At 29.5% G+C, this 14316-nt stretch overlaps 2 protein-coding genes across 2 annotated transcripts; both read right to left on the bottom strand.

Moving 5' to 3' along the window:
• Positions 1–7907: 7907 nt before the first annotated feature.
• On the bottom strand, positions 7908–8414 carry LOC126555147 (zinc finger BED domain-containing protein 5-like). Its single transcript, XM_050210109.1, has one exon. The coding sequence runs from the start codon at positions 8412–8414 to the stop codon at positions 7908–7910; it is 507 nt and encodes a 168-aa protein (XP_050066066.1).
• A 621-nt stretch (positions 8415–9035) lies between these two features.
• Positions 9036–9830, bottom strand: LOC126555143 (zinc finger BED domain-containing protein 5-like). Its single transcript, XM_050210106.1, has 2 exons — positions 9588–9830; positions 9036–9536 (listed from the first exon to the last, which is right to left on the bottom strand). Exons 1-2 carry the CDS (start codon positions 9828–9830, stop codon positions 9036–9038), a joined length of 744 nt encoding a protein of 247 aa, XP_050066063.1.
• Between the last annotated feature and the right edge of the window lie 4486 nt (positions 9831–14316).

Here is a 14316-nt window from a genome sequence, read left to right as displayed (position 1 = left end):
CATTTAGATTATATTATAAAAAAAACCAATAAATTCCCTATGCTGTACATATAAAAACGACATCACTACTGTCCGACGCGCATTCTGGCGGAATGCGATAATTTCGGACCACTTTTATATGCACAGTTCGGCGTCCTTCCTCTAATGTTCATGGTACCGAGAGTAAATATGTCGCATCTTATCATTCACCTCACACTGCTCAGCACATAGACGACACACGGAAAAAAGTTTTTTTAATATTTCAACTTCTCAAAGAACATTGTAAGTATATATCATTAAACATAAAATATAAAATAGTTATAAACAGTAATGTAAAAATACCGTATTTTATTTTTCATCTGTATAATACGTGTATTATACAATATACATGTATTATACGTAATACGTGTATAATACAGTATTTTTCAAAATTATTATGGTGCTTATATAATTATTAAAGATAGCTATCCGAGTGTAGTAAGATCAATACTATTGCAGTTTATTGATGAATAATAATAAATTTTGATTATTAAATTATGTAATGGCAGTAAGATATTATAGTAAAATGTAATAGTAATTAGATGGACATTTGTTATTACTTAGTCTTATATATATTAGGTTTTAATATTTGCAATAATTATAATCAGTGTCTATATAAGTGTTAACTATGGCTACTGACTGGTGGCTATACAACTAGCAAGTCAGAAGTCTAGACTCTGAATACTGTAGTTCTAAATTCTAATAAATACAAACTTTGAACAAAAAAGAAAAAACTTTATTGTAAAACATAAATTAATAACTTTTTTTACATTGTTTAGAAATTTTTGAAACAATTTTGTAACTAACTATAAATATAAAATAACAAATAAAATAAAATAAGCTGTTCTTCTTCTTTTTAATATTCTTTATGTTTGTTAATTACAGCATGAAAAATTGATTCTGTTTCATCAGGATCAATATCTATATCTTCTTCTTCTTCTAGTAACTCATCTTCTTCGTTTTCAGAATTATTAATTTCTATGGTTCCTAGATTATTATTTTCTGACCATTCTAAATCTTCACCATCATTAATCTTTTGTAGTTTTAAATTGTGCTTAACACACATTAATTTAGAAGCCCTATCTGTGGTTAGTCTATTCCTTTTAGCTGTGTGCACTAGTCCATAAGTTGAAAATGATCTCTCTGTAGAAGCAGAGGTAGGTGGACATTGTAAAATTGCCGTTGCAACTATTGCTAAATTTGTAGATGAACAAATTCCATTCCACCATGTTATTATGCTCATTTTATTACTATCACTTTTAGTGCTTAGACAGTGCCACACAAAATCTCTAGCCCATAAACCACTATTTGTTCTATAATTTGCCAAATCACATAAAACATCAGTTTGGTGTAAGTTAATATAGTTTGCAAGAGAATAAATAAATTGTGAAGCATCTACACTTTCTTCTTTAGTTAAATATTTACCTTTGTATCTAGGATCTAATAAATGAGCAGCTAAATGAATTTGTTCAGTTGCCATTTTTTCCTTTTTTCTATGCATGACAAAATACTTTGTAGATCTTTAGATACTGAAACTGATTTTTTTATTTTTTCTTCAATTTGATGAAAAGCACATACAACATCTGATAAATTACTAGTTTCTGACTCTAAAGTTTTTATCCAAATAAAAATAGGTTCAAGTATATTAATAAGTTTTTCAACTTTTGGCCAAAATACATCATTGTCTAATATTTTAGCTGAAGTATTTTTACTCAAATACTTAATAGCCTTTGGAGAAATAGCTATTTGTTGTAAATATTGTTTATTAAAAATAAGGCTCTTTAAACATTGCAAATTTGAGTCCCAACGTGTCACAATAGGTAACTTGGGTGTTATTTTTTTTTATTATGTCAGAATCAGCATTTTGAAATTCTTTTAAAAGTGAATTTTATATGTGAGACTGTTTGAATTCAACATAAATTTTTTTAACAAAATCGCCCAGTAGTGAAAAAATATTTAATTGCATTATATCTTTGTTAAGTAAGTTTAAGACATGAGCAGCACATAATATGAAATGTTTTCATCTTTAAATTTTTCCTTAAGAATTTTCCAAGAACAAGTCATAATTTTAGCGTTATCTGTGACAACAGATATAATTTTCTTAATGCTTACAGAGTTAAATACATCCTCTATTATACTAGCCATGTATTCTCCAGTATGTGAGTTACTTCCTGTGTCAACAATTTTAAAAATTACAGGTTCTGGAGTGGTCAGTATAACATTTATGATAGGTTCTTGCCTATAATTAAAAAAAATGTGTATTTAATTAAATTGTTTGACATAAAATATGAATCAACTACCTAATATTACTCCATCCATCCAATTGAAGAGATAAAAAACGAGCCCTGTTTATTTTTGCTATCACTTTATTTTCTATTTTGTGATATTCTGCATCTAAAAGAGTGTTAGATAAATGATATCGTGTTGGTAGTTTTAAACATGGGCGGATTTTTTAAAATGCTTTTTGCCAATCAACATTTTCAGTAAAACGTAATGCTGTCCCAGATGCATAGCAAGCTCTTGCAAGAATTTCTCATATTTCTTCCTAGAATATAGTACGATTATACAAATTAATTTAACAACAATTTACTTGATAAAAACAATTCATTTTAAATTGTAAAAATAACTACCTAAAAATGATACTACAAGTTAAAAAGATTAAGAATTTCAACAAATTTAATTCAACCAGGTAGGAACATTTTATTTTTATTTTTAGTTATCTAGTACCATTTAAAATCAATTTTTTAATTAAGCTTGGTTAAATAAAAAAGTGAATAAATTAGTCAATGTAATAACAATAACTAATAGCCTATTATAGTTAAGTTAAAAATATTAAAATGTTATTAATTTATAAATACATCGTAGGCCATAGTCACCTATAATTTGTTCTAAAACATAATAAACATAATTAGTTATTGTTTAGTAGTGTTATTACCTGTTCTTGTTCATTAATGAGTCGATCGACATATCCATTCAATGTTCTAGTATTTGATTCATTTGAAATCTTATTTGAAAAAATTGTTGGTTTGGTTACATTCAAATTATTTTTCAAAATATTTGGATTTGATATTATAGAAGAAGTTGTAGAAGTAATAGGAATATGTTCATCAATAATTTCATAGATATCAGATGTATTTAAATTTTGTACTAAATCCAAATTTTCAACCATAAGTTCAGAATCTTCGTAGTTTAAATCATTTTTTAAAAAGGCCGGTATAATTGCACCCAAACTGTTTGAAAATGTTGTAGTGCTACTACTTGTCCTGAAACTTACTTCTTCGTTGTTGGTTGTTTTAAACAGAGATGCAATTTTTACTTTTTCCGTTTGAAATTTTGCATCAGTTTTTTACAAACTAATAAATGCTTTGCCAAACGAAATGCATTATAGGCATAAGACTCTTTACAAAATAAGCATTTTCGTTTTTCAATATTTCCAACATAATACTTGGTAAAAAATTTGTCAACATAAGCTTTTTGCTTTGAAGGTCGACCCATATTAAAAAGAAACCGTAACTAACGTTTCGGAACTAAAATTAATTGTAACTTGTAAGTTGTAGGTACTTAATAAAAAAATAACTATCTCTAAGAATTTAGTATACACTACGCCACTACTGTCTACGAATTAACGATTTACAAACATTTACGATTAGAAACAGTTCATCATAGTTCATAATCGTATCTACTGTCTACCAATAACAGAAAATGCAATACAATCACGTTTCTCGTGCGCCCATACCATAGAGTAATATTATAATTTATATTTATAACTCTATGGGCCGCGCTACGCCGTTATCTCACTGTTAATAATTATTCAACATTATATACATCAATCCCTCCCTTATTTTTATACAAGTGGCGTTATTCTCTATCTATCCCAATCCATTATTTGTTTTCCCTATCCTTGAATTCCGGGATTTTTCCTAGTAAATGGAAACTAAGTTATATATTTCCTCTCTGGAAATCCGGCAACAAATCTGAGGTTATTAATTACAGACCCATATCTAAACTAAGTGCTTTACCGAAATTATTAGATAAACTTGTTGAACTAAAGATATCTGAGTTATTTAAAAACCTTTTAGTTGATGAACAACATGGCTTCCGAAAATGAAATCAACAGAGACCAATTTAATTGTATTTTACTCTCAATTAATTGATGTTGTAAAATCAGGTGGTCGGGTAGATGCTATTTACACTGATCTTAGAAAGGCCTTTGATTCAGTAGACCATGGTATTTTGATGTTGAAACTAAAAAACCTTGGCATTAGTGATCCATTATTGTCTTGGTTCTCTTCGTATTTATCTAATAGATCTTTTAGAGTCATGGTCGATGGATTTTTGTCCAATAGTAAGGTGGCTATTTCTGGCGTACCCCAGGGTGGCCATTTGTCTACCCTTTTATTTCTGTTATTTATAAACGATGTTGGTCTAATATTCAAATCTTGCTAGTATCTGTTATTCGCTGATGATTAAAAATGTATTTACCTATTAACTCTATAAATGACTCAATTCAGCTTCAACATGAACTCGATACATTTTCAGTATGGTGTCTCAAAAATGGTCTCTCTTTAAATGTAGATAAATGTAAATGTATTTGTTACACTGGCGGGTTAGGTTAGGTTAGGTTATCCATGTTTCCTTACACGATTAATGGTTTTATTATAAGTTACACTTCTACCATACGTGATTTGGGTGTGTTAATGTCTTCTGACTCATCTTTTAATGCCCATATCGATTCTATATATAGTAAAGCATTACGTGTTATAGGGCTTATTAAACGTAATTGTATTGACTTTAAAAATATTATTTGTTTAAAAGTCTTATATTGCTCCCTTGTCCGATCAATTTTAGAGTTCTCTTCAGTTGTCGGGAATCCTAATCAAATTAATTTAATTGAAAAACTAAACAAAATTCAACGACGGTTTTTGAGAATTATAGCTTATAAGTTAGGTAAGACTGATGTGGATTTAGATGCTATTGGTAAAGAACTTGGTCTAGAACCATTAACTTCTAGACGTTTATATAATGATGTATCTTTTATTTTTAAATTAATTTCAAGGGTACTTATTTGTCCTGAGTTCTTGCAAAAAATTAATTTTAGAGTACCTGCCTTTAATGCTAGAAACAATCCTCCCTTTTGGGTTCTTCAGTACTCTAGTAACTTAATTGCAAATAGTCCGGAGTACCGACTTTTGAAACATTGTAATAATATACCTAATTTTGATTTTTGTTTTGACTCTCTAGCTAAGTTAAAAAATATTGTTATGAATAGTTCTTAATTTATTTATTGTTCTTATAATTATATAATTTTTCTTTATGTTTATATATATTATTATTACTGTTATTAATATTTGATTTAAGCTTGTATAACATTTCCTGTACTCATTTACCCCCTTTGGGGTGTTATAAATAAAAAAAAAAATAAAAAATTATAATATCTATGTATACATTGTGTATATTTTATCTTTATTATAAGTCTATATTTATCACTATTTTTTTTTTTATACCACGGTCTTAGATTAATAGGTCTGGCAACTACCTTTAGATATGATGCTCTTAATGTCGGGTCCCGCTCTGGTTAGATTACATAAGTCACATACGCATATTATTATTATGATTGATTGATTGTCGAGTAAAAAAACATTAATAAAGACTAATTATATTTTAAAAAGTAGTATTAAGACGTGATAAAGGCTGTGGTTTTTACAATCCATTGTCCATTATTGTTATTATTTAGCTTATAGTAATAATCTATGAGTTATGACTGTAAAATAGCGCCAAAATATAAGACCCATCACCCATGTGACATTGTTTATACATTGTCTTTAAAAGTATCTAATTACCAATTAAATTTTGTTTGAATAGTTTTTAGTCAAATATATTATTTACATTTTATTAAAATGACACGGAATTGTTGTATATGTAATTGTAAGACCACAGGGGTGCCTACATTTCGTGTAACACAAAATCGTTTGGAAAGTTGGGGAGCAGTTCTAAATACAATTTTAAAAATTGGGGATAGGATATGTCAATCACATTTTTCTGGAGAATCTGTAAAAAAAGAAGATATTATAGAAATAAAACCTAATAGAATAAAAGTAAATTCTAAAAATGTACATACTAGTATAATTATTGTATACAATTAGCTTTACAAATATTTTTTTTATTAAACAATAACAAGAATAATAAATCTTACAAAATAATTTAACAATAGTCAATATAACATGACATTTTTAGAAAAGTTTTTATTTGATATAATATTGATGTATCATTAACATACTTTAAGTTATTTTCATTTACAATTAGTATTTTAAATTTAATGAAATTTAATTCATTAAAATTGGCACTTTCATCTAAAATGTTTTTTTCTTTATTATTATTAAATAGGTACCTAAGTTATAAACTTAAAAAATATGTATTTATTTCATTAAAATTTAGACTTATTTAAAACATGGAGCTATGCCAATACTTCCCGAAATGTTAATTTCTACAGACTGTAGTGAAGTTTTAGCTTTGCCACTCTCACCTGTCTTATCCGAATCGTCTTTTATAAAAGAAAACAACTTTGAACAGGTAAAAATCCTCAACTAACACATAACATTTTTTAAATTATGAGTACATAGATATATTTTTTTTATTTAGAAACAATATCATAACAAAAGACTTCAATGTATCTCAATTCATCCAACCAAGAAAATATGTTTAGGTTTTGATACATGTTCTGATAATACATATTATAATGCTGTTTTTAGACACATTTATTCAGATCCAAAACTTGTTAATTTACCATCAGATTGATATAGAATAATTCCAACTAATAAAAAATGCGTAATATTCTGTAAGGTTTTATTAAAAGATGATTTAACTCCCTATTTTGAAAGATCCATTATTATTGATGAAGATGCAACAATAACATGCAAATATTTGAATAGCTTTCAAATTGATGTTGAAAAATTAGAATTAAATTCAAATGTTATATTAGACCATCATACCATAGAAAATGTAATTTTAAATTTTGCCAACACCACTTTTTGTTCAGGTACTCTTATTCCAAATGAATTAGTTAAGTACAAGCCAAATACTAGATATACTGATTATAATGGTAAATTTCATCATTCAAAATGTTTAATTATTATAAAAACGTCTTCTCATAATAATTCTAAAACAGAAAAATGCAAATTTTGTGTTATTTTAATAAGTACATGTAACAAAAAAAAAACAAAGAAATTTAATGGCACGAAAAACTAAGTTAACTACTAAACGAATTCACATAAATGTTACTCCTTCTAAGACAGAAAAACTAAAACTCCTTAAACAGCAAAACAAGATATCTAAACAATCAAAAAAAAGAACTCAAATTCAGCTAAAAAAATTAAAACAAAACATTTTACAATATGAAACAAGATTTAATAACATAGATAGCAAAATTATATTAGAAAATGTAGGAAACAAAATTAAAGAAAATCAAAAGTTAATTATATAAGAAATAATCAGTTCATCAAAAAGAAAGTGTCCTAGAGGTAATCGTTATACCGAAGATTGGGTTATGTTATGTATGCTTTTACATATAAGATCACCGTCAGGATATAACTTTTTATAAAGCAGCGGTTCCCAAACTTTTTTTTCCGCGGTGCCCTTTTAGAGGCACCAAGTTAGCCACGGTGCCCTGCTGTATATAACATCAAAGATAGAACAAAAAAAGTACTCATTGAGAACCAATTTTATTAACTTTATTAAGCCTAATACAATCTAAGCATTCTAAGCTACACAACTAATTTAATTATAAATCAATGCATTTTTAAAAAGATAAATAAATAAAAATTATTGTTATTATGATTATAATTATTACATAAAAATATTACAAATGAAAAATATTTACAATTTAATTTTAATTAATGTGATGTATATGGCTGCTTATTTTGGCACAGTTTTGCAATGTCAGGTTTTATTTTTGATAATTGGAGTCGGAGAACAGGTTCAACATTGAGGCGGTTGCGGTATTTGGTTTTAGTTGCAGCGTATGACGAAAATCCTGACTCGCATAAGTAAATAGTGGCAAAGGGTAAAAATAGTGTTTTCGCTTTCTCGCTTAAACCTTCATAACTTTTGTCTTTCAAACTTAACCAAAATTCGGCATACGAATTGCTGTTGAAGTAAGATTTTAATGTTAAGTCAGAAGTTAAAGCGATCAACCTTTCGTAATCACTTGAAGATAAGCTTGAAGGTTTCATACAAACTGAGAATGGATTCAGTACCAATTCATGGTCTTTCAACAATACTTCCCGATCTGCAGGAAAATATTGCTCAAAAGAATTTTTTAGCTGTTTGAGGTGCTCAATAATCTCGTTGACAATATTAGTAGAAGCCTGCTCATCATTTTCTTCCAAAAAGGCTTGCATTATTGGAAAACATTCAAATTTGCTATTAGTAGTACACTGTGCCCAATAATCAATTTTCCTTTTGAATGCACTTACTTTGTGGCTGGCATCAAAAATTGTCATAGTCCTTCCTTGTAAGGAAAGGCTGAGCTCGTTCATTTTGCTAAAAATATCAGCCAAGTATGAAAAGTGACAGAGCCATGTTACATCATTCATGATTTCACCCAATGTAACGTTGTGATCCATTAAAAATAAAAGAACTTCAGTTCGTAATTCCATTAACCGCGTTAGAGCCTTGCCGCGTGACAGCCACCTGACTTCTGTATGGAAAAGTAATGTACTATGAAGACTTCCCATGTCATCACACAACATTTTAAAAAGTCGGGATTTCAGAGGCCGTGACTTGATAAAGTTGATTATTTTTATAGCATCATCCATAACGTTTTTCAAAGAAAAAGGCATGGTTTTCATTGCCAGAGCATGTCTGTGCAGTATGCAATGACTACTGCGAATTTCTTTAGATTTTTCCTTTATTTTAGCAACTGCTCCAGCTGTTGCTACTACCATGGCCTACGTACCATCAGTACACACATCAATGCAATTGGTCCATGAAATCTTATTTTCGGTGAAAACCCCATCCAATTATCCGAAAATTTGGACCCCCGTCGTATTTGATAAAAGTGGTCGACAAAATAAAAGGTCCTCTTCAAAAGAATGAATATTTTCGTAACGAACAAACACCAACAAAATAGCTAGACCTGCCACATCAGTTGATTCGTCCATTTGTAGAGCAAATTTTCTGTATTTAATAATAGAGACAAGTGTTTGTTCTACATTTGTAGCTAAATCTGCTATTCGTCGCGCAACAGTATTGTTTGACAAAGGAATTGTTGACAACTGTTTGGCAAATTTTTCTTCAAGCATACAAGTTGCTATATCAATAAGACATGGTTTTATAAGCGTTTCAGCAATAGTATGAGCTTCACCTTTTTGAGCAATGCGGTATCTCACCATATAAGAAGCTCTCAATGCATTTTCGTTGTCAGTTTGAACGTGTGTTTTTATTTTGTTTTGAACAGCCAATAGTTCAGTGCGCTTTCGTTTAAAATAGTCAGTCTTTTTACCTTCATAATCCGGATGGTTCTTTTTAAAATGACGCAATTTTCAGGGATACATGGAACTGTTAGGAAGAACTTTCAAACAAATAACGCACTGTGGCTGGCAATCATTAGTTTCTGAGAACCCTATCTCTAAATAACTTTCGTTGTATTTACGTTTTTTGATCGGATTTATGAAGCCATTTGCATTTGAATTACAATGATGAACTACTTGACTACCATTTTCGTCATTGATTCTGCCTTCTACGGACTGAGTACTAAGAGATTCCTCTGTAACAGGCTTCTTATTAAAATGTCCACCTTTCAACCAACGGTCCATGTTTAAAAAAAGAGAAGAACACGTAAACGGCGTAAACAATGCGTGCACTAGATACTTAAATAACACAATTCGACTAAACGGTGTAAAGTCACGCACACTACTGAAGGTAAAGAGCTCAAGTAGTTCCAAATAACAGACTAATAAGTAATAGTTAATTTAATACATCGTCTGACATGATTAGATAATAAAGGTACAATCAGTCAACAATCAACAATTATTTTTAATAATTTATTACCCATAAAATCATATCTAGTAATAATATTATACTGATAAATACCAAACCCAGTAATTGGGCATATGGTTTTTATATACATTTTAAACTTATGAAACGTAGACCGCGGTGCACAGTTTGGGAACCGCTGTTATAAAGTAACCAATTATTGACATTACCGTGTATCAGAACTATAAGAAGATATTTAGCTATGATTTCAAGTATATGTGGGTTTAATAAATGTTTCTTTGAATTATTTAAAAAGCATTTATCTTTCAAAAAAGATCATCAAAAACATGGGCTTCTAATTTTTGATGAAATATCTTTAAGAGAAAGCGTTTCTGTAAATTCAAAAACATTAAGTTACACTGGATTAATTGATTTTGGTGAAGAAGATGAAGAACTAAAAGATTTACCTAAAGCAACAAATATTAATTCAAAAGCTACACATGGATTGGTATTCATGTTTCAACCTTTAGCAGATTTGTACACTCAACCTATTGCAGTATTCGCATCCAAAGGCCCAGTAAATGGATTAACATTATCAAAATTGATAGTAAAAGCAGTTTTACTACTCGAAAGATGTGGTGCATACGTCCATGGATTTGTATCTGATGGAGCACAAACAAATCGTCGTGTATGGACTGAATTTGGTATAAGTGGCAAGTTGAATAGTCCCAATTCTAGTATTGAACACTTTTGTGATGAGAATAGACGATTTTTTGCTTTCTCTGACAGTCCACATTTACTGAAATGTGTTAGAAATAGATTATATAATAATAAAGTCTTAAAAGTAAGAATTATTTACCATGGTAATTTAAAATAATTAAATACTTTAATCTACTTACTTCAAATTATAGGTTGATCCAAATGAAAATGTTGTCAAAAGGGAACATTTTGAAATTCTTCATGAGCGAGACAAAATCAATTGTGTCAGCCAGTTAAAAGTTTGCCCAAAAATCACTGACAATCATATTAAATTACTAAATACTTGCCTGAAAATGCGAGTTCGATTCGCTGCACAAGTAAATTTAATAAAAACCATCTTATTATACTCAAATGCTTACTTCAAACCTTTACTTATTTGTTATTACATTGCATACTTTGATTATCCAGATTATTTACTAACTAGAAACATAAAATAAATTTATTTCAAATGTTAATTATAATTATTATTTCATAGATTCTTAGTAAGTCAGTTGCTGATGGGTTATTATTTTATAAAAAGCACCAAATACAAGGTCTTCAAACTGTGATTCAACAATATAGTTTTGTTTAGTTTTTAATGATATGTATGACGCACTAGACGCAAAAATTCCTAGTCAAGGTATTAATTCAAATTCAAAATACTATGAGGTTAGTTATTTCTATATCTATCAAAATTGACGTTTTGCTTTATGTGCTTTTGTGAATTAAACTTATTTATTATTTTTTTTGGAACCATTAAAATAATTACTACTACATATCTGAGCATCAATGTGAGTAATGTAAGTAGTTGTCTATGTAATTAAATAATAAATAATTATGTTGAGTAATTTAAACTTAAAGTAAATTATTATTGCCTATCTATCTAAACTGGTGCTTAGCTTTATGTGCTTTTGTGAATAAACTAATTAATTTTTTATTTTTTGGAATCAATACAATATTTTCTACAGTATTTGTGTGCATCAATGTAAGCAATGTAAGTATTTGTGATTAAATAACAATTATCATGTTATAAGTAAATTCAACTTACAGTAAATTATTATTGCCCAGGTACTCCAGCATTCTTTAGACTGGTTAAACATGTGGGAAAATAATTTGATATCTGGAAAAATAAGCTCTGATGAATTCTTAAGTACAAGTACAGCTGAAGGGTTGCGAGTTACCTTAATATCATGTAAACAACTGGCTGATTATATGATTGAAAAATATGATTTCCACTATCTTCTTTCAGGAAAAATAAATCAAGATTCTCTCGAAGTATATAAATATTTTAAAAACATTTAATGATTAATATTATAGTTAACCAATATCTTTATGCGCCCAACACTATGGGCCGAAGGACCACTCGGTACTGACCTAGAACAATGTAGGCCAAAAATCGGCCAACTCTGGTTCTAAACGCCGATTAAGTGGCGGATAGGCAACCGAATATACTCGCACCTTATATTTTGAAAGTAGGCAATATATGTGCGCTCGTCGACAACACAGCGGAACGGGAGAGAAATATATATATGTGAGAAACATGGGAAGTAGGATAGTACAATTTATTTATTTAGGGCTGAGGGGCCCTGTGGTCGATCCGGTCTGGTGCAATGACCACAGGGGGGAACTATCAATGGGACAACTTAAAAACTACTTATAATTAAGGCAGGTGTTGGCGGGCTGGTGACTGGTTGGCTGGTGACGGGTACAACTGGACGACCGGGGCGGCCTCTCACACAACCCACAGTGGGTGCTGGTGGTCTTACGCGGTGACGCTCTCAGTGGTGGTACTGCCGTGTTGGTGAAGTCGCGTCGCACAGTACTCGGAAGACGCTGGCTATGGTGAATGAATGGATGAGGTGGTGATATGGTGAAGAAACTTACGAAGTGGGTCGTGGTATGTGGGTGTTTATTTTGATTCTTCACAGTGAAGACAGTCCGTGAGTGAAAGATCACGGAAGAATAATAATAATAATGAATGGAAAATACGTCATTGCGCTTAATGCGACTAACAAAACATCAAAAAACGAAAACCGTACATAAAAGGTACTTAAATAACAATAATAATAATAATACAAAAAAAGGGCGTTGGCCGCAGAGTACAAAACAATAATGATAATAATTAACGAGTGACAAAAAGTAATACGAAAATATGATAATAAACATATGCGGAAAAGGCCGACCAATAATTATTTAAATAATATAATAGGAAAACAAAGAGAATAAATATATAGATAGTATAATAATATTAAGATAATTGACAATTAACACGTAGAGGACGGAGTGGAGTGAAGGAGACGGGAGAGAGATTAGGACGGCATCGTCGAGCACATCGGCGCGACGATAAGCGATTAGCTTTTGGCGCGAACAATATCTAATGAATATAAAATTATTTTAGCGGTTTTTTGGTACAGTTCGTATGGCTTCTGGTGTAAATGACCACCCTTCATCGGCAACTCTCTTACAAGTGTATAAATTATTATCAGCATACTCTATATTAAAGCCTCCAAAATATGGATACTGTACTGTAGAAGCAGACACTATTAATGAAAATCTTATTAAAATATCTGACATAAAAGTCATATATGCAAGTAAAGATTTATCAGCTTTTGAAAAACTAAAAACAAAACTTGATAATATTATAAATCAAGGTGAATTGGAGTTCACTGATGTAATTGAACATGATTATTCATTAGCTCCAATTGTTGACTGTTTAAAATATTATATAGTAGAGTATTTAAGTCATCAAATAATGAAAAGGACAACTTGCTCAAAATGTAAATCATGTCTACATCTCCACAGAACTACAGCGCTGAAGCACAGCTAACAAATATTAAAAGCAAAGGATGGCTTAAACACCCAAATATTTATTTATACAATGTGATAAGTGCAATAGAAGATGAATTTCAAAAATATTGTGAAAATTTAAATGTATTTGATGATATAGTAGAAGGATTAATCACTAAATTTGAAACATTCACTTTTCCATGTACAGAACATAAAGATTATATTATTTCTTATTCAATAAAATATTATATCAGTATGCGAATGCGACAATATACGAGACAAACTAATCAGGATAAATCTAAAGAAAACCTAAAGAAAAAAAAATTATCCAAATTTTGTAAAACATAATAACTGTATAGGTAATACTAGTTTAATTTACCTGTAAGATCAGGGTTCTGGGTATTTCAATTTTTTTACTGTGTTTTCAATTATTATTTTTAGGTTTCAATGTTTTCTATGTACTATTAAAATTGTATATTAATATATTATATTATTATTAAAATAATATAATAGTCAACCGACTGTCAAGTACAATTGTACAAATGATAGAAATTAGAAAAATATTTAATATTTATCTTGATTATGTTTTATCTTTGAATAAGTTATAAATTATTAAATTACAAATTACTACTAGAGCGCGCCACCAGAGCGGGACCCGACAATAAGAGTACTACCGATTTGTGTAAATTGGTCGATGAGTTGCATAGGCCTGTTTTATACCATTCGTATTTTATTTTTTTGTACATGACGTATAATACGCTCGTATAATACAATGTTATACAATTTGTATTATACAATTTA

This window comes from Aphis gossypii, unplaced genomic scaffold, assembly GCF_020184175.1.
Source record: "Aphis gossypii isolate Hap1 unplaced genomic scaffold, ASM2018417v2 Contig00725, whole genome shotgun sequence".
In the NCBI taxonomy this organism is placed as follows: domain Eukaryota; kingdom Metazoa; phylum Arthropoda; class Insecta; order Hemiptera; family Aphididae; genus Aphis; species Aphis gossypii.
Note: the sequence above shows the minus strand (reverse complement) of the source record. Positions and strands in the feature narration are given on the sequence as shown.

Bases quoted from the DNA above. Each gene is read 5' to 3' on its own strand.
- LOC126555147 (XM_050210109.1), bottom strand. From the start codon at position 8,414: ATGCAAGCCTTTTTGGAAGAAAATGATGAGCAGGCTTCTACTAATATT.
- LOC126555143 (XM_050210106.1), bottom strand. From the start codon at position 9,830: ATGGACCGTTGGTTGAAAGGTGGACATTTTAATAAGAAGCCTGTTACA. The intron at 9,537-9,587 runs GTTCTTCCTAAC...CATTTTAAAAAG, and splicing joins AGTGCGTTATTTGTTTGAAA to AACCATCCGGATTATGAAGG.